The sequence below is a fragment of the Ochlerotatus camptorhynchus genome, unplaced genomic scaffold, assembly GCF_037179485.1.
Source record: "Ochlerotatus camptorhynchus isolate MF236.1 unplaced genomic scaffold, CSIRO-AGI_Acam_v1.1 ptg000084l, whole genome shotgun sequence".
Lineage (NCBI taxonomy): Eukaryota > Metazoa > Arthropoda > Insecta > Diptera > Culicidae > Ochlerotatus > Ochlerotatus camptorhynchus.
This window is the reverse complement of record NW_027040574.1, coordinates 1,332,492-1,352,517: the sequence shown is the minus strand read 5'-3', so window position 1 is coordinate 1,352,517 and position 20,026 is coordinate 1,332,492. Positions and strand designations below refer to the sequence as shown.

Genomic DNA, 20,026 nt, shown 5'->3' with positions numbered 1-20,026 from the left:
ACAAATAATGGGTTGTTAAGAACCATTACCGTTCCAAATTCTTGTTTTCTCCATACATTTTCGGAAAGAGAACTATATTAGAACCTTTTAACTTATGGTTTGAGAACTTTAATGGTAATGGTTATGGTAGTCAGTAAGGTCCACAAATGGTTTTGTAACATCGATCAACTTTATGTGGAATATATCGCGAATTGGTTGCCTGTAATTTACTGATTACCAATTCACGATATATTCCTCGTAAAGTTGAGTGATAATGCAAAACCATTAATGGACCTTACTGACTACCATAACCATTACCATTAATGTTCTCAAATCATAAGTAAAAACGTTCTCATATAGTTCTCTTTCTGAAAATGTATGGAGAAAACAAAAATTTGGAATGGTAATGGTTCTTAACAACCCATTATTTGTAAGGTCCAGTTCCAAAAAACCATAATACATAAGGTTGAAACTTTATCATTAAACGTTCATGTAAAGTTCCATAACCATTTCAGTTAAAATTTAGCAGGGATTATAAACAGTTTTTAACCATTTTAGGTAAGGTCAATTTATGGTTCGCGTTTATGCGGGGTAATATTCATCAACTCGGTATTCTTCCGATTAGTAAGTTGTGTCTTCAGTGGGATGTCTTGGCCCTCTTATAATTTTCAAGAGCTGACATCTACTAAATTTACCTGAAAAAGAACTGGTATCACTGACATTTTTTTTTCTTTATTAAAGAGATTTTTAGCCATAGGCTAGTTCATCTCTTGTATCACTGACATGTTGAAATAAGGTGGCTTGCTTAACCTTCAGTAGCGCCACCAAGACAAATGCGAGCAAATTCCCTACTAATACCATAGAGGTAACTCTAAGACTAGAAGGTCCCGAAATAACGTGTTCAACTTTTTGGCCAGCTCTGGTACTCTCTTCGGTCCCAAGCTAATCGATTCACCCCTCGAAATATAGGAAAATCCAATAACCCCTCATTTTGTCTGTCAAACTGTCATAGCGAATCAAAACAAACATTGTGTAGTAGTAGAATTTCGACTAGAATGGGCTACGTTAATCGTTTGCTTGGGACCAATAGGCTAGTCAAGTAGTGAGCCAATTTAAAATCTTTAGTTTCGTATTGATTGTTGCTAATACCTTATTTGCGAAGTATGTGATTGTGAGTGTTATGTCTGTTTGTCTGTGAGGCCTATATCAACAGCAGCGTTTGACAGTACACAGCAAAAAAAAATGTAATCGATCAATGTAATTCAAGCTGATGTATGAAATAGCAAAAAGCAGATACAATATTACATCAATGGATATAATTTTGTTCGCAAAATCGATGTACATCGTACAACGTTATATTACACAACCGATGGATTGACCTGGTTGCAGCAGTTTGGATGTAATATTCAACAACTTTTTTCTGTGTAGGCAGCATCAGAGTCAATGTTATAATAAGATTCCCGCCAAGAGTGAAGCCAGAAGTACCAATCGAACTGTCAAGTGGAGTACCAAACGAGCAAAGTAAATAAACATTATTGTTCCCACAGCCAGTGAACTACAAGTATTGCATTCGTTACAGACAATATTTTAGCAATTTTAGATGAAAAACATTTCTTCGCTTTATTTAGTACATTGTGGTATTTATACCAAGCACTTGTTTAAACATTTTTCAGCTTCTATAATTTTTTTTGTCCACCAGAAGCTCCGTAATCGACATTAAATTTTTCACTTCTGAATGAAAGTCATCCGATGCTAACGCAAAAAAATCTGGTTGCCGTTTACTCTGACGTAAAATAAATCACAAACATGACTGCTTGTTCGCAACATTTTCTCTTGGTGGGACTCTTATTATAACATCGACTCTGGGCAGCACGTTTCGGGCTCAAATCTGCATCAGCAATAGAAGACTAGCCTATTGGTCTCAAGCAAACGATTAACGTACCCCCATTCTAGTCGAAATTCTAGTGCTACACAATGTTTGTTTCGATTCGCTATGAAAGTTTGACAGATAAAATGAGGGGTTAGTGGATTTTCCTATATTTCGAGGGGTGAATCGATTAGCTTGGGACCGAAGAGAGTACCAGAGCTGACCCAAAAAGTTGAGCAATTTTCTTCGGGACCTTCTAGTCTTAGAGTTACCTCTATGACTATAGTGTTCACCGGTTGGTTAATCCCTGTTAACTCTCGCCTCACCTTTCATATATACCAATCTACATTGATCGATTGTCTTCATTGACACTTTCGTTAATAACTTGGCTGCATTCATATTTCGGGCTAATTTTTCTACATAATCTGTTAAGCCTAGTATACAGATCGAAGCGAAACGAAAATTGAAGCACGCGAAAAATCATGAAATTTCGCTAGCGAAAAAGGTTGTGAAAAAATGTTTGTGGAACATTTTCCAGTTTCCTTTTTTCGCAGTTTACAGTTCATGTGAAACGAAATCGATCAGTTTACACCTCCGGTGAAGTGAAAATTTGACAGATACGCTCTCCCGAAACGTCAACTTTTCGCTTAGCTGCTGCTCTTTTCGCGAGCGCTGCATGCGCAAAAAAAAAATAAACGTAAGCGAAAAAGATACGATCCACAAAATTAGATTTCGCTGGATCGTATCTGTTACAGTTCAAAGCGAAGCGAAATATTTGCCAATTGCGTTTTTCGCGCAGGTGAAAAATGTAGTATTTTGTATGAGATTTTCGCTTCGCTTAGATCTATATACAGGCCTTTAAAAGAAAGTACTGTTAAGCGTATTGGTGGATAAAAAAAATTGAACATGTTTTTGGAGTCGGGTTATTAACGAAAGAGAGAGTCGATGAAGAGAATCGATCAATGTGGATTTGAAGTCTATTTGAAAAGTGACGCGAGAGCCTCGCAACTTCAAAATGAATTTTTTCAAATTTACCGTGTACGATCCGACGACGTCGACGATCGATCGCGGAGTAAACAAAAACAAAATCTCGAACTGTCAAAATACAGCACTCATTTTAGCAGATTTTGCTGAAATTTCCTCACTTTCATTCACTTGCTACGAATATTGTGATTGTGATTAGGTACACATTTCCGAAATGAAACAAACGACTGAAAAGTTTGGTGAGTAAATGTGCTTAAAATAGCTAGAAACAACCTGGAAATTACTACCACTAATTTCAGATGTGGCTAAGTACTTCATAGACATCCTGGACAAGGATGACAGCCTGTCGTCCGGAATCGCCGCAATCAAAACTCTGCTAATGGTCCTGGAGAAGACTAAGTGTAAGTACTTGCCACTGTTTTTTTCCTGGCCTAACATGAATTTCATCCTTGACGACCTGATACACAGCTTATACAGGCTATTGAAACCAATTAGTGCCAACATTTCATTATGGCGAAAATACTTTTGTAAACAATGACTTCAGCCGAGGAACCATTTATCTACCCGGTAGTGTCATTAATTCGCATGTGTGAGCTTATATTCGAAAGAAATTGATTGCTAAAGCCATTGTTTACAAACGCAATTTCGCCCTGTTGAAATGATGGCACTGAAATTACAAGCACTAACTGAAGAATCGCTTCCAGTCGACACCGTCCAGGAGTTCCACTCCACCATCCAAGCGGCGGTCCAGTCGATGCGCAATACGGACAAACCGATGACCTCGGTCGTATCGGGGAGTGAACTCTTCTCCCGCTTCATAACGTTGGCCAAGTTCGACGACAAGACGATGGACGAAGTGCGGGAAATAATGCTCAGCCGGGGCAAGAGCTTCCTGGCCAAGCTGCTGGAGAGTCGAAACGTGGTTGCCAAGCAAGCTACCAGCTTCATCAGCGACGGGTGCCGAATTTTGACCCATGCTCGGTCGCGAACCGTACGGGACACGTTGATTCTGGCGGCCAAGATGAACAAGCGCTTCCACGTGTTCGTGACGCAGAGCTTTCCCGACAAGGAAGGGTAAGGGCTGAGGGGGAGTGATTTTAGAAGTAGTACATAATGTTGGTATTTTGTTTGTTTGATAGCGAACAGATGCAAAAGGAACTGGAGGCGGAGGGAATCGACTGTACGATGATTCTGGACTCCGCTGTGGGATACGTGATGGAAACGGTCGATATGGTGTTCGTGGGAGCTGAAGGGGTGGTGGAAAGCGGTGGCATTATTAACCGGGTCGGAACCTTCACCATGGCCATGTGCGCTCGGGAGATGAAGAAACCGGTCTACGTTCTGGTGGAAAGCTTCAAATTTAGCCGATTGTATCCGCTGAATCAGCGGGATCTACCGAACGACTACAAGGTAAGTGCCTGGTTTGGAGTGGCAAACGTTTCAAATTACTGACATTGTTTCCTGTAACTGTTTTAGTATTCGAAGAGCAGTCTAAGCGATATCTCGAAAGCACATCCCCTGGTAGACTACACGCCTCCAGTTTATATAACGCTCCTCTTTACCGATTTGGGAATACTGACACCCTCTGCCGTTAGCGACGAATTGATTAAATTGTATCTGTGAGGAAAATTGTGCGATAGTTGTTTGGTAAGAAAATGCAATGCAAAATTATAATTTTGCGTTAAATTAGTTCCAAAAGAAATCCTGATTTAGCTACAGAACTACACATATCGCTTCTGCCGGGTCACGACTCGAGATCCGTCCCACAAGGTACTGGCAACGAATGTTTCGGTAGGCGTTTTAGGAGCCCTCCAAGGTCGAGTTCTATGAGAGATGAAAAGCCTGTCACGTTCACGCAAATTTGAATCAACAGTTTGACTTACCTGCAAATGTCGTCGACCTTAATGCGCCCTTGAATATTCGACGCAATCAGAGACGCAAACGGATCCCTGGGCCGTTCGTTGTAATCTCCGACAAGAATTCGCCCTGGTGCTTTCTGACCTTGCTGATCCATTGTGAAGCTTGTCGATTTAGGACGAGCTTTCGGTTTGGCCGGAAGTCGAATCGGAGTATCGTCGTCCAGCAGAAGGGTATTCCTAATGGGTACTTGCGTTTCCGTTGATGCCAGCATACTCTTCATTTCGCTATTACTCATCTTCTTGACCGAGTCCAAAATCTGATTGCACTCGTACATGGCTTTATCGATTGCCTTGACGTTCTGCCCCAGCATCAGGTACCGTTCAATGATCGCTCGGCAGATTTCTCGATGCAGGTGGTCCAATTCGGCGATTACCAGCATACTTATTCCGTGACGCACAATTTTAATAGCTATCATGCTGGTCTTGTCCGGATTTGAAGTTCCGATCCTAATGATGTCGTCATCCAGGAATCCAGTCTGCTCCAATTGAGCCATCTGTTGGGGCAGTTTATCAGTTACGGATCGTTTTTTCGTTACACAGTCTTTCACAGCGTGTTCTTTAACGTTTTCTTCAACACCAATTACTGTCACTTCTTTGTCTTCTTCTGATTCGTAAGCGTCTTCATCAGTCGGTTCGTACACCTGCTCGTCTTCAACATCGCTCATTGTCGACTCAGAACTCGATCGTTCAGCTTCCACCACAACCGCCTTGATGGTTTCTACGCTCACTGCCGATTCTAATTTCGCCCATTGAGTGTCCGACACATGCGCCTTAGCCATTTCCTCACTCGCTTGGACAGGAGCATTCGGCCGATCTCCAACTTGACCACCACTACCGACCGATTTACGCTTCATCGAATCTCTCCGTTCAAGCACTTCTTCCTCCAAAATGTTCAACATTTCTTCACCCGATTCAACCGATTCTTTCGATTCTACGGTGAGAATTTTCGGCAGATCCACACCTTCCACTACACCGATTCGCTCTTGTCGACCCTCTTGTCCTTCACATTGCTGCAACTTCTCCTCGAGTTCTTTAATCCTTCCTTCCAACTTCTGCCTCTCTTGCTGCATATTTTCCTCACCAATCTCCGACAAATCAATGCCTCCCAACTGCTGCACCGATCTAATCGCATCTACTTCAACCTCTAATCTTCCAATCACGTCTTCTCTCTCCTTCACCGCTTCGTTGGCATTTTGCAGTTCAGCACGAAGGTTCTCTACCGTTTTCAGTAGTTCCGCTTGACTCTCAACACTCTCCAGCGCACCTCTGGACAAGCTCTGAGTAGCCACTAGTTCTTCCTTCTGTAGTCGTGCTACCTCCTGTTGCAGTTCATCGTTCAACTTTTTCAGATCATCCAATTCTGCACCACCCAGCAATGTCATCTGCTCTTTGGTCTGCGCTAGCTCTGACTTCGACGTTTCCAGTTCAACCAACTGCTGTTGCTGGATCACTTCCAGTTTACCGACTTCATCCAGGTGTTGGACCACCGCAGACTGTAGCCGAGTGTTTTCTTCGTTTAGAAGATCTATTTTTTCGACTTTCTCTGCAAGTTCTGCTTGGGCATCCTCCAACATTTTCTGAAGGTTGTCAATCTCATTATCTACCGACTCGCGGGGTTCTGCCTTGATCGAGACTATACTCTTCGCAGCGGCTTCAAGCTGCTCGATTTGCTTCGTTTCTTCTGCGAGTTTTGTATTAACTTGCGCCAAGTTCTTTTCCAAAAGTGCTATTTGAGACTGAGCTTCCTGCTCACTTTCCTTATTAATTCTTATTTCTTCTTGACACTGTTTGAGTTCTTCCATCAGCTTACTAGACTGCGCATTGCCTCCGGTAGCTATCTCAACCAATTCTAGTTCCTTCCTGAGCGACTCGACCTGTTCCTGCAGCTCTTGATTGAGACGCTCGCGCTCTTGCAGTTCTTCCATCTGAACGCGACGAAGGCTTTCAAGATCTTCCTCCATCTGTTGGCAATTACCACATCTTTTCGCTGCAAGCTCCGCCGTAGCGGATGATTGCCGTGCTTCCGCTTCTTCACCAGCCGACAAAGAACGATTTTCCGACCATCGCTGTGATCTCTGCACTTCCAGCTCCTCGATCGCTGCGAAATTCTCACGATCCACCTCTTGGAATTGTTGATCGTACAGTGACTGAAATGCAAAATATTATACACTAAAGTCATTCAACCTTCCACAAAAAGCCCCCTACCAACACGTGCTCCAGTTCATCTTCAACCTTCTCCCTGTGGACCTGCTCTAACGCCAGCTGCCTTTTCAACTCCGTTAGGTTCGATTGCTGCACGAACGCCTTCTGCAGTTGCTCCTTCAGTTCCCGCTTCTGATGGCGCAGATCTTCATACTTCGCCTTATACAGTATCAACTCCGCTTCCAACTTCCAGCAATCTTCCGCCTGCATGCGATTGAAGTTCGCTTCCGCTTCAGCGTTGATTAGTCGGATCCTGTCGGCCGCTTCCACCCGCTGCTTCTGCAACTGCTGACGCAGCAGCTCGTTCTCCTTCGCCAGTAGATCGTACCGATCGGCACGATCCTTCAGATTGACGATCACCATTTCCAGATCTTCCATCTGCTGCTCGAAGTCGGTGCGTTCCTGTTCCAGTATGGCCGACTGCTGCCGGATTTCGGTCAGTTCGTCCGATTGCTTCTGAATCGCTTGCAGCTGTTCCCCTAATCCCTTCCGAGACTCCTCAAGCGTCTGAACGGAGTCATTCTTCCGTTTGATTTCCGCCTGCAAACTGAGAATGTAATCAGCGAGGTCGTCCGCATCCAATTGGATCAGATAGCCTTTGGTCAGCTCGAATTGACCTTCTGGCTGTGGAGAAAAAAAAAACGGTTCAACGTAGTCCATTCAAGTCAGTTACTCAAAAACTCACATGCAGCAAAGCCTTCTTGAAGCGTGCCTTGTGGACGACGTCCAGGATGTAGTTGGAGCGTTTCTGCTTGTCCAGGGCCCACGCGCGACTGTCGGTGCACAAATCGTACGTCATGAGGGCCCCATCGCTTCGCTTCCGGTCCGGGAGGTTCGGATCTTCGTTACGGAAGGGAACGTTGAAGAATTCCTGCTGCGTGGTGTAGGACATCGCCGTAGTGGGCGTGATTTGGAGTATCGACGGATTTGGTTCTGTTTTGACAGGTCGGGTGTGGTTCCCGAGGCTACTTCGATTAGAGTCAGTGGATGGAACAGGATCGAATGGTTTTCAAAGTCTGCCTTCAAAATTGGAATTTCCGATCCGACATTGGTTATTGAAAAAAAGCTAGCCTATTTTCGAATGAATGACAATCAAGCGCTATTAATATGTATATCATGAGAATCTAAAACTTCTACGTAGAATTTAGGAAAGTTCTTGGAATATGTTAAAACAAAAGGAAATTCTAGAAATGGTTAGAAGATTTAGGATAGTATAGGGATAATTTGAAAACTTATGTTAATGAAGAATTATCAGGAAATTTTGCATAAGAAAACCTCTAATTTTGCAAAGTGCTCCAAATTATTGCACTGAAAAAAGTTTTCACTTAGTTTCTATTAGGAACGCACATAATATTTTTCCCATAACAACATAACACAAACGTTGATGTAAAGTTCCATAACCATTCCAGTTAAAGTTTAGCAGGGATTATAAACAATTTTTAACCATTTTTGGTAAGATAATTGGCAATGGTTCGCGTTTATTCAGAAAATCCTAGGCAATTCTTAGGAAAGTTTCTAAGAAATTCCGAGAAGAATTTCAAGAGAACTTGGAAGAGTGTTCCAAAAAAATTCTGAAGAGAAATTCAAGCTGAACATTGCATTAGGTCCTAAGTAACTTTGATCGATTCTCTTCGTCGGCTTTCTCTTTCGTTAATAACTTGACCACATAACCGTTTCTTGTTGTGTTTGTCGTATTAGATGCTAGATAAAAGCTTCTTTTATCGATCTGTGTGTTTAAAAAATACCTGGGAATGTCTTTACATGGCCGTGAGATTACAAAGAGAAAGTCGATGAAGAGAATCTGTCAATGTGGCCGGCGCCGGTGGTGTAGTGGTAAGCGTGACTGCTTTCTCACCCCAATGGATCTGGGTTCAATCCCAGTCGAGGTCGGTGGGATTTTTCTGAGGCATAAAAATCTCTGGTCACGTCTTCCTTCGGAAGGGAAGTAAAGCCGTTGGTCCCGGCCCATGTGGTGTTGAATGGGTGCGATATCCTACGCAGGTGTGGACGCTGCCTTCCTGCACATTCGATTGCCGTCAAGGATGGCAATCGATGTCCGTCGGTGATTGGCACTAGATTGCGGAACAGAGACCGACGTTAAATAAAGGAAAAGAAGAAGAATCTGTCAATGTTACTTAGGACCTAATGCAATGTTCAGCTTGAATTCATAGATTTCAGTAGGTAACTATTTCAGGACCATTCTGAAGTGAAGTCAATGCCACTTTTAGATTTCCACATGGTATTTTATGCAAAATTATGGAAATATAATTAAACAACTTCGTGTGAGAATTATTGAGATAACAATAATTGGAAGAGAATTCTTAGGCTCCGAACATTTGCTCTCCTCTGTGTAGAAAGCTGACTATGGAAAGATATTTCTGCAAGTAAATCCGAGGTAAATCTTCAGTGAAAACACGGAGTGTAGCTCAACCAACGGGACGAAATTGTTGAAGTTAGATCGGGTGAATGATAGCATTGATCGTTCTATTTTAAGATGGGCTAACTAAAAGTTTAATTGGACTTAACGTTAGCTTTCAATATTAAAAACGATGCTCCAACCTCCGAAGAGCAATCCATCCCTGCTGAAGACGTTTGGTCGGCTGTTGGTGTCCGTTGTTTATTTTCTGTCCAATATTTACCCAGTTACATCGGTGATACAATCCAGCGCCCACAAGCCATAGGCACTTGCACTGCCACTTCGAGTTTTATTCTAGGGAGTTAATATTGGACACTATTGCGGATTCAGGCATTAAATTTCCATCACCATATTTGCTACGTCGCAGCAAACATGGGGAAGCAGTTTGGTTATTGTATGTTTTCCGGTAGCACATACACACTTAAATTTTTTCGCCGAGATTCCAACAGCCGAGTAATTCTGCAATTTATTTTGCTGAGATTCAGTCAAACAATTGCCGAGACTCAGCTAACAAATAACATTTTACTGAAATATCAGCTAACAAAGAGATATTTTGCAGAGATATCAGCATAAGTGAATGCCGAAGTAATCGGTTGTTAGAGATTTTACCGAGCTAGATTAAGTGTGTACTTGTCCCCTGGGTAATGCGAAGTGGCATCAGAGCCCGGAGTGGTGGTTTGGTTCACGACACCCGGGTTTGTAGATCGTATCACTTCAGGTTGGAATTGAACCAAAAGCAAATTCGCTATAAGATGATCTTAAAATCTACTTTCTGATCCAATCACACTTGAATTAAAAAAAAAATATTTGTAGCCCGATAGCTATAGCACAGATACAATAGAACCACAGACAAACAGACATAAAACTAACAATCACATACTTCGCAAATAAGGTTTTAGTAGGGAATGTGCTCGCATTTGTCTTGGTGGCGCTACTGAAGCATTAAGCAAGCCACCTTATTTCAACATGTCAGTGATGCCAGTTCTTTTTCAGGTAAATTTAGTAGATGTCAGCTCTTGAAAATTATAAGAGGGCCAAGACATCCCACTGGAGACACAACTTACTATTCGGAAGAATACCGAGTTGATGAATATTACATCCTAACAGCCTAACAGTACGTTCAGACTACAGAGTTATAACATGTTATAGCGCTATCTTGATGTTGGTTTCTGTGTTGCAATTATTTGACAACCGTTATAACATGTTATAACTCTCTAGTCTGGACAGCGTTTAACTTGGTCACTCCACTTATTGTGTAATTATTGCGGCTATTTTGATGACGTTTACGTGTTGATAATTATTATAACACGCTGGTAACATGTTATAACACTGTAGTCTGTACAAGACATTACCAGTTACATTACATCATTATGAGTAGCATTGATTGAGGCATATAATATTTGTTTGCTGTGTACACATTAAAGTGAAGCGGTGGTAGAAAGGGCACGCATTAGTGCTTCATTACCACGTTTACAATACAATATACGGATCACACTAAACATACAAAATAATTTCCTAAATATACTGCGTTTATGTGAATATCTCCTACGGATCCGTATTTCTGCAAAATTAAATTCGACAGTGAGCATTCATAAGGGCGTATACGCGATGATCGATTCTCTTCATCGATTTTCTCTTTTGTTAATAACTCGCCAGATTTAACGTTTGTCGGTGCGTTTGCTGTTGCTTTTGATGGCCAATGCAACCTGTTACAACTCTACATTGAATAAATTCTACAAAATTGTTTCGCTTAGCTGTAGCAATGCAAAGAGAAAATCGATGAAGAGAATCGATCATCGCGTATAGGCCCTTATGCATGCTCACTGTCGAATTGGCTCACCACTTTAGTAGCCTATTGGTCCCAAGCAAACGATTAACGTACCCTATTCTAGTTGAAATTCTATTACTACACTATGTTTGTTTTGATTCGCTATGAAAGTTTGACAGATAACATCAGGGGTATGTGGATTCATGCAGAACATGCAGGGGTGAGTGAAATAGCTTGGGACTGCTTGGGACCGTTGTTCTGGTACTGAGTGAGCCAAAAATAATAATGATTTTCTTCGGGACCCAGTGGTCTTAGAGTTACCTCTATGGTAATATCAACAATCAATACGAAACTAACGATTTTAAATTGGCTCACTACTTGACTAGCCTATTGGTCCCAAGCAAACGATTAATGTACCCCATTCTAGTCGAAATTCTACTACTACACAATGTTTGTTTTGATTCGCTATGAAAGTTCGACAGATAAAATGAGGGGTTAGTGGATTTTCGAGGGGTGAATCGATTAGCTTGGGACCGAAGAGAGTACCAGAGCTGAGCCAAAAAGTTGAGCACGTTATTTCGGGACCTTCTAGTCTTAGAGTTACCTCTATGGTAATATTGTATCTGCTTTTTGCTATTACATCATTATTTCATACATCAGCTTGAATTACGTTGATCGATATTACATTTTTTTTTGCTGTGCGCTCCGTCTGTCACTTCGTTTGTGCTTTGCACACTGTCAAAGAATCATTGTACACAAAATCAACTTTGTTCAAATCAAAACAAAAAAAAACTAATCCATCTGGTGGATGATGGCACAAGCTTCCAAGAAAATTCTATCACAGTGAACCACACACTGATAAATTGAAGTATCCCCATTTTGCTTGAAATTTAATCAATTTGACATTAAACTCAGTTTAATCAACAATCAATACGAAACTAACGATTTTAAATTGGCTCACTACTTGACTAGCCTATTGGTCCCAAGCAAATCGATTAACGTACCCCATTCTAGTCAAAATTCTAGTACTACACAATGTTTGTTTTGATTCCCTATGAAAGTTTGACAGATAAAATGAGGGGTTCGTGAATTTTCCTATGTTTCGAGGGGTGCATCGATTAGCTTGGGACCGAAGATAGTACCAGAGCTGAGCCAAAAAGTTGAGCACGTTTCTTCGGGACCTTCTAGTCTTAGAGTTACCTCTATGGTTTAATCATATCGAATGATTAAACATTAATCCTCTCTTTCTAAAAAATAAGCATCTGATATTAATCCCAGTTTATACCCCGTTCACATTACAGCGTATATCACGTGATATACGGTGTCTTGCAATGAGCACTCATACATCTAGTTTTCACTGGAAATCCTTTGTATGAATGCTCATTGCAAGACAGCCTATATTAGGTGATATAGACTGTAATGTGAACGGAGTATTAATCATGGTTGATTAGATTGTAGATTATCTTTTCTTGAATAAATTTTAATCATTTTTGATTCTATTTTAATAATTTTTTATTGAATTTTAATCTTTTTTGCTTATATATCAGTATTGAAAAATAATTAAATTTAATACCGGAAAGATTATTTCGAATTTAATCATGCATGACTAGTGCCGAAGTAATCATGGCTCGGACTCAATAAGGTGAAGCGGGAAACTGCATACTTTTTAAGCTTTTTTGATTTAATTTATCTTTGAGTGCATTATTTAAATGGATTTCTTCGCCAGTTAGTCGTCTGTCACTTCGTTTGTGGTACCAGAGCTGAGCCAAAAAATAGAGCACGCTTCTTCGGGACCAACTAGTCTTAGAATTACCTCTATGGTACTATCATAGAGGTAACTCTAAGACAAGTAGGTCCCGAAGAAACGTGCTCAACTTTTTGGCTCAGCTCTGGTACTCTCTTCGGTCCCAAGCTAATCGATTCACCCCTCGAAACATAGGAAAAACCGAGGGGTACGACTCTATCTACGATGCAGAAAAGATTGTGTTTTGCTGTGGCTAGCTGCGCGCACGCTGAGTAGATAGAAAGAAGATTGATGACGATTCTGAAGATTTCCTGCAAAAAGATGATGCGTGATGCAAGTAGATGTGAGAAATGAAAGAAGATTTTTCGAAGATTGATTCGCTAGTGAGATTTTTTGAGCATCTAGACTTGAGATTTAGATGTGTCGCCCCCCTCGGGAAAAACCAATAACCCCTCATTTTATCTGTCAAACTTTCATAGCGAATCAAAACAAACATTGCGTAGTACTAGAATTTCGACTAGAATGGGGTACGTTAATCGTTCTCTGGGACCAATAGGCTAGTCAAGTAGTGAGCCAATTTTAAATCGTTAGTTTCGTATTGATTGTTGATACCACAAACGAAGTGAAAGACGGAGCGGCTCGAAAACTTTGGTGACTAACCTTCTATTGCAATTTTTCAGTGTACCACATGGCAACACTACTATTGGATTGAACTAGCCTTTTCACCAAATGTACTAGAATATTTTGGTTCTATCAACAATCAATACGAAACTAACGATTTTAAATTGGCTCACCACTTTAGTAGCCTATTGGTCCCAAGCAAACGATTAACGTACCCTATTCTAGTTGAAATTCTATTACTACACTATGTTTGTTTTGATTCGCTATGAAAGTTTGACAGATAACATCAGGGGTGTGTGGATTCATGCAGAACATGCAGGGGTGAGTGAAATAGCTTGGGGCTGCTTGGGACCGTTGTTCTGGTACTGAGTGAGCCAAAAATAATAATGATTTTCTTCGGGACCCAGTGGTCTTAGAGTTACCTCTATGGTTCTATCTCTTTCACTCTACTCAAAACTGAAATGCATAAAAAAATGACAAAATGATACGCACTCTTTGCACACTGTCAAAGAATCATTGTACACAAAATCAACTTTGTTCAAATCAAAACAAAAAAACTAACCCATCTGGTGGATGATGGCACAAGCTTCCAAGAAAATTCTATTACAGTGAACCACATTATTTTAATGGATTTCTTCGCCAGTAAGTCGTCTGTCACTTCGTTTGTGGTTGGTACTATCCTTTCACTCCACCGAAAATTCTCATAAGAAACTGTCAATCTAGGGTCATCCCACTCTAAACTTTGTATTGTCCCTCATATGCATATAAGAAATATCTAGCGTTAGTTTACTTGCTCGATTGCTATACCGATTCAATTTATTTGTTTATCCAATGTGTGGAGATTTCCGGTGTAATCTGTTCGACCGGAACCAAAAGGAGTTCTTTCGGATCTAATAGACATGGGGAGCTTTTGTTGGTTGTTCGTTCGGATTGAATTCTATCATTTGTATAGGTTGTTTCTATGCACCAGCAATGTAGAGTGCGCTAGGCGATTATAAGAGGAACCGTCAACCAAACCGTTTGTTTACATCAAAATTACAATTTTAACACGCATATTGTTATGCGTATCTTGGATATTTCTATCGGGAGGGGTCTTATTTTATTATTTTTCACATATGTTAACGTATTTACAGCTCAAATAACACCACATTGGGGTAGTTTTATAAATCTTCTTTTTTCTTAACAAAAATATGTGGAAGCACCAGCCGGATCACTGCACAATCGATACAGAAAACAAAATATTCCACGTGGATGATGATTACAAGCACCTGCGATGGATAAATTAATCAGAAAAGGTAAAAACATTTTCCTTTTCGTATGCTTCACGGCGAAAATTTCAGCCCTCATCACTCTTTTGATGGTTCCCTTATTCACCACCAGACGCTGAAACGAATGCTTAGTTTCTATTGGATTTGCCTATTCCCTATCTCCAGTATTGTGTTATGATCGAAGCTATAAATATTGTACTTTTCATCCGCTAGGTTCTTGCCCATCAAAAAGCTGTTACGCCCTAATTCCAGCTCTATCTAGAAATACACGACGAACAACTCGATATAGCATACAACAAGTCAACAACAAATCTCTACACTAGCAACCCGTCATAAAATCAAGTGTTACTGCGATGAAAATGTAACCTTAGTTTAAAATACTTAAAATACTTACAATTCTTACGAGGGAATTAAAAATATTTAAGAGGTATTAGGTCTTACTAAAGAGCCTGAATTTATAAAGAAGCGACATCTTATCCATTTGACAGGTCTTCTGCTCGATTGGAATGACTTTTCCTATGACTTTGACAGACAATCGAATGTTCCAATTTTGACATGTCGTCTCTTTATAAATTCAGGCTCTTTATGTCTTAAAATTAAAGTGGGCTGCCCGTAGCTATCAATCTTTGCTAGAAGAGAGGATTTTGCGGCGGTGCCATCAACGTCAATTAGAGACCTTTTTGACGTTTAATCATCTTTCTCTATTTAGCACACATGGATGAATGGACGGTTTATTTTCCCACTAATCTGACTTTCATTTGAGTTCCTCTTTTACTCAGAGTTTCTCCGAGTTACTCTGGTTTGCTCTGGGATCTGATCTAATTTGTGACGAAAACAGAATTAGTAGGGCATACAGTTATGGAATCTGACCATGCAAATGTCAGTTCGATAACGAAACGAAAACAATGAATGAAGAAAATAAATGGATGCAATATTTAATTAAGGAAATGATCTCGTTTTCTACTAGTTCATTTGGCTATTTTCTTAAATCACTCTGATGATGGCTTTCTGCAGGGCCTTTTCTCTTTGCAATGGTAATGAAATTTACCAGGATCTTGCTACCGTAGTACCATAGTGGTAACTCAAACATAGTGTAGCTCTGGAATTTATACTAGAATGGGGTACGTTAATCGTTTGCTTGGGACCAATAGGCTACTAAAGTGGTGAGCCAATTTAAAATCGTTAGTTTCAATACGAAACTAACGATTTTAAATTGGCTCACTACTGCACTAGCCTATTGGTCCCAAGCAAACAATTAACGTACACTATTCTAGTCGAAATTCTAGTACTACGCAATGTTTGTTTTGATTCGCTATGAAAGTTTGACAGATAAAATGAGAGGTTATTGGTATTTCCTATGTTTCGAGGGGTGATTCGACAAGCTTGGGACCGAAGATAGTACCAGAGGTGAGCCAAAAAGTTGAGCACGTTTCTTTGGGACCTACTTGTCTTAGAGTTACCTCTATGGTACAACCATAGAGGTAACTCTAAGACTAGAAGGTACCGAAATAACGTGCTCAACTTTTTGGCTCAGCTCTGGTACTATCTTCGGTCCCAAGCTAATCGATTCACCCCTCGAAACATAGGAAAAACCAATAACCCCTCATTTTATCTGTCAAACTTTCATAGCAAATCAAAACAAACATTGCGTAGTACTAGAATTTCGACTAGAATGGGATACGTTAATCGTTTGCTTGGGACCAATAGGCTAGTCAAGTAGTGAGCCAATTTAAAATCGTTAGTTTCGTATTGATTGTTGGTACAACCGTTTGCCTCTGCTCAGGTGTCTGCTGCTGAATGTCGGTAGACGTCAATGGAATTATCGGAGCTGGCCACGATTCCACTTCATTCAGCAAGTAGGACGGCCCATGCCCCCACAGTGCATCGTTTTTGATATCATCTGGTTGTACCCCGCGAGATATACGATCGGCGGGATTTTCTAGGGTTGGAACGTGCCGCCACTGGGATCCTTGGGTTAGTTTCTGGACCTCCGATACTCGGTTGGGCACGAATATCTTCCAGGACGATGGTGGTGAATTAATCCAGTGCAAAACGATCGATGAATCTGACCAGAACGTGACCGTAGAGTCAAACTTGGTTGTTCTACGAATGGTATCAGCCAACTGGCTTCCCAGTACGGCTGCACAGAGTTCCAACCGTGGGATGGAATAACCACATACTGGAGCAACACGTGATTTTGCTATGAGCAAATGGCTTGTTCGTTTAGTGGAAGGTCCTGTTGATACTGTGTAGATGCACGCCCCATACCCTTTGGAAGAAGCGTCGACAAAACAGTGCAACTCGTAGCTCTTTGCACTCTCTTCGAACACCCACCGAGGGACTCGAAGATTCCGAACGATACCAATTGCTGCTCGGATGGATAGCCACCATGATTGCAGAACGTCCGGTAGCTTTTCGTCCCAGCTAAGTTTCTCCTGCCACATTCGCTGCACAAACATCTTCGCACTTGCCACCACTGGACCGACCAGACCCAAGGGGTCAAATAACTGCGACATCTCTGATAGTACGAGGCGCTTCGTAACGTGTGGCAGGGCTGGAAAATCAGGGACCTTGAATTCAAATACGTCCTCCTTTGTAAACCATAGTACGCCCAGTGCCTTGATCGATGCAGATCGGTCGAGTTCTAGCGTCAACTGATGCTCCTTTAGTTCCTCTGGAAAATGTTCCAGAATACTGGGGTGATTCGCGCTCCACTTCCGCAGATTGAAACCACCTCGCTTTAGTAATTCGGTCAGCTGTATGCTGGTTTCAACTAGTTCCGATGATCTCGGCTCCAGTTAAAACATCGTCTACATAAAAATCTTTCTTGACAATGGGGGCAGCAAGTGGAAAGTCATGCCTTTCATCGTCCGCCAGCTGGTTTAGGACTCTGGTTGCTAGATACGGAGCACAAGATGTGCCGTAGGTGACAGTGTTCAAGGAATAGGTTTTCAGTGGCTCTGATTCATTTCGGCGCCACGCAACTTGCTGTAGTAGGCGATCGTCCGGATGAACCAAAGCCTGTCGAAACATTTTCTCCACGTCTGCTTTCATGACGAATCGGTGGAAACGAGAGTTGACAACGATGCACAACATGGAAGGCTGAACTGTTGGTCCTGTGAGAAGAAGATCGTTCAAGGAGAGCTGTTTGCTGCTTTTAGCCGAGCCGTCGAACACGACTCTTATTTTGGTTGTTGACGAGTCGGGACGATGGACTGCGTGATGGGGCAGGAAATACTGGGGTAACGCGACGCGAGTCTTCACTTCCTCCATGTGGCCTAACCGTTCGTACTCCTCCATGAAATCGGTGTAGCTCTTGTATAGTGTTTCATCGGAGCGGAACCGTCTTTCAAGGGCCGAAAATCGACGAGCTGCTATGTTCCACGTGTCTCCAATAGACGGTAGAAGTTCTTGCCTAACTGGTAGACGCACTACATAACGACCGTCGGTATTGCGACTGTGTCTAGATGCGAAGTGGGCTTCACACTGTTGTTCTTCGGCAGTCAGGCATTTTCCGACATCAAAGTTTTCCACTTCCCAGAACCTTTTCACCTGTGCGTCCAGGTTGTCGAAAGCGGAGACCAAGCAGGTAAGCGGAGTGGTCATCGAAGCGGGAACCTTTCCCGAGAATACGTATCCGAAGCTTGTCTTCTGGAGTGGTGGCAGCTGGTCATCGAACGGAATCTGCTCGGGATAAGCTCGGCACCGATAATTAAATCGATACCGTGGCTTTGATAGAAATGTGGGTCTGCTAACGGTAGATGCTTTGGAATTTTCCACGTGTTAATATCCACCGTCTTCGTTGGAAGGTTCACCGTTAGTTTCGGCAACACCAGGCAATGCAATGGGAATTGTTGTGACCCAAATCGGGATGAGGCTCACCGAGACTACGTAACGTACGTTGACAATTGCTTGCCCAATGCCGCTTACAGGCATGTTGATATTCACTCGGTTGAGCGATAAACGTTGGCACAACGACTCGGAAACGAAGCTTGACTGCGAGCCGCTGTCTAGTAGTGCACGAGCGATTTGACTGTGCCCGAGGTTATCGTGGATATTCACTAGTGCGGTGTACAACATCACTGTATTTTCACCAACATTTGCTGGTGCGACGGTTTGACAGGCGGTGAAAGGAGGTGTGACTATTTCCGACGGGGGCAGGCGAGGTGCAAATACCGACGGCGACGAGAGCGGGTAGGCACGATTAACCGAAGTGACATCCGGGCCACTATTGAACGGAACCGGAGGAGAATGCGACAGATTGGGATTTGTTTCATGCATTGGGAATTCAGTGTGTTGACTGTGTGGTGGAGCTCCACCCGTCATCAAGAAGGCGGACGACGGGAGATGAAGCAAAATGTGGTGCTTCTTTTGGCAATACTTGCAGCACCCACTGGTACAGTTTCTTGCTTGGTGGGATGCTTTGATGCAATTGATGCATAGGTTGTTCCGTTTAACTAAATCGAAACGTTGATGCGGAGTTTGATCACGAAAGACCTCGCATTGGAACAGAAAATGCGCTTGTTTGCACGCAGTGCATTTAGGAGTTTGTTCTGTGGCCGAATGTCGTGACTTCGTAGGCTTGGCCTCCATCGACGGTGTACAAACTAATTGGGAGAGCTTGAGGGACTGCAGTGTGCGTGAGTGATCATGGATAAACTTTATGAGATCGTCGTACGAAGGACGCTGGGTTTTGTCACGGTTATTTTCCCACTGTTTCTGTGAGGTGGCATCCATACGACTGAAAAGGAGCTCCACCAACACAGAATCCCAATGCTGCGCCTTGGTTTCTAGAGAGTCCAAGATTTTCACGTGTTTCTCGAATTCATCTGCCAGTTCAGAAAGGCCAGAAGCGGACCCATTCCGCAGCGGAGAAACCGAAAAAAGCGCAGAGATGTGTTGCTTGATCAACAAATTCTTGTCCTCGTAACGATCCGTTATCAACTTCCACGCAACAGTGTAGCTGTACGTAGAAACGGCAAGAGAAGAGATGATACGAGCAGCATCCCCTTTCAACGAAGCTCGAAGATAATGTAGCTTCTGAATGTTTGTTAATTGGTAGTTGTCATGGATCATGGATTTAAACAAGTCATGAAAGCCAGACCAATCTTCAGGGTTCCCATCAAATTCTGGGATTTTTAGCTCTGGGAGGCGCACACCAGAGGAAGGGAGCATAAATGTTGTACGGGAGCAGGCGGATTGGTTTGGGTAGGAACTGGAAGCTTTCTCGTAAGTGAACTCTTCAATCGATAGTACAA

General features: G+C 42.1%; 2 protein-coding genes across 2 annotated transcripts; one reads left to right on the top strand and one right to left on the bottom strand.

The window, feature by feature from the left end:
* The first annotated feature begins 2,966 nt into the window (after positions 1-2,966).
* eIF2Balpha (eukaryotic translation initiation factor 2B subunit alpha) lies at positions 2,967-4,504 on the top strand. Its single transcript, XM_065218135.1, has 5 exons — positions 2,967-3,069; positions 3,130-3,231; positions 3,535-3,904; positions 3,970-4,240; positions 4,307-4,504. Exons 1-5 carry the CDS (start codon positions 3,045-3,047, stop codon positions 4,451-4,453), a joined length of 915 nt encoding a protein of 304 aa, XP_065074207.1. The 5' UTR covers positions 2,967-3,044; the 3' UTR covers positions 4,454-4,504.
* Positions 4,472-7,843, bottom strand: LOC135698209 (early endosome antigen 1-like). Its single transcript, XM_065218104.1, has 4 exons — positions 7,637-7,843; positions 6,955-7,575; positions 4,714-6,896; positions 4,472-4,654 (listed from the first exon to the last, which is right to left on the bottom strand). The coding sequence occupies exons 1-4, from the start codon at positions 7,841-7,843 to the stop codon at positions 4,552-4,554; spliced, it is 3,114 nt and encodes a 1,037-aa protein (XP_065074176.1). The 3' UTR covers positions 4,472-4,551.
* Between the last annotated feature and the right edge of the window lie 12,183 nt (positions 7,844-20,026).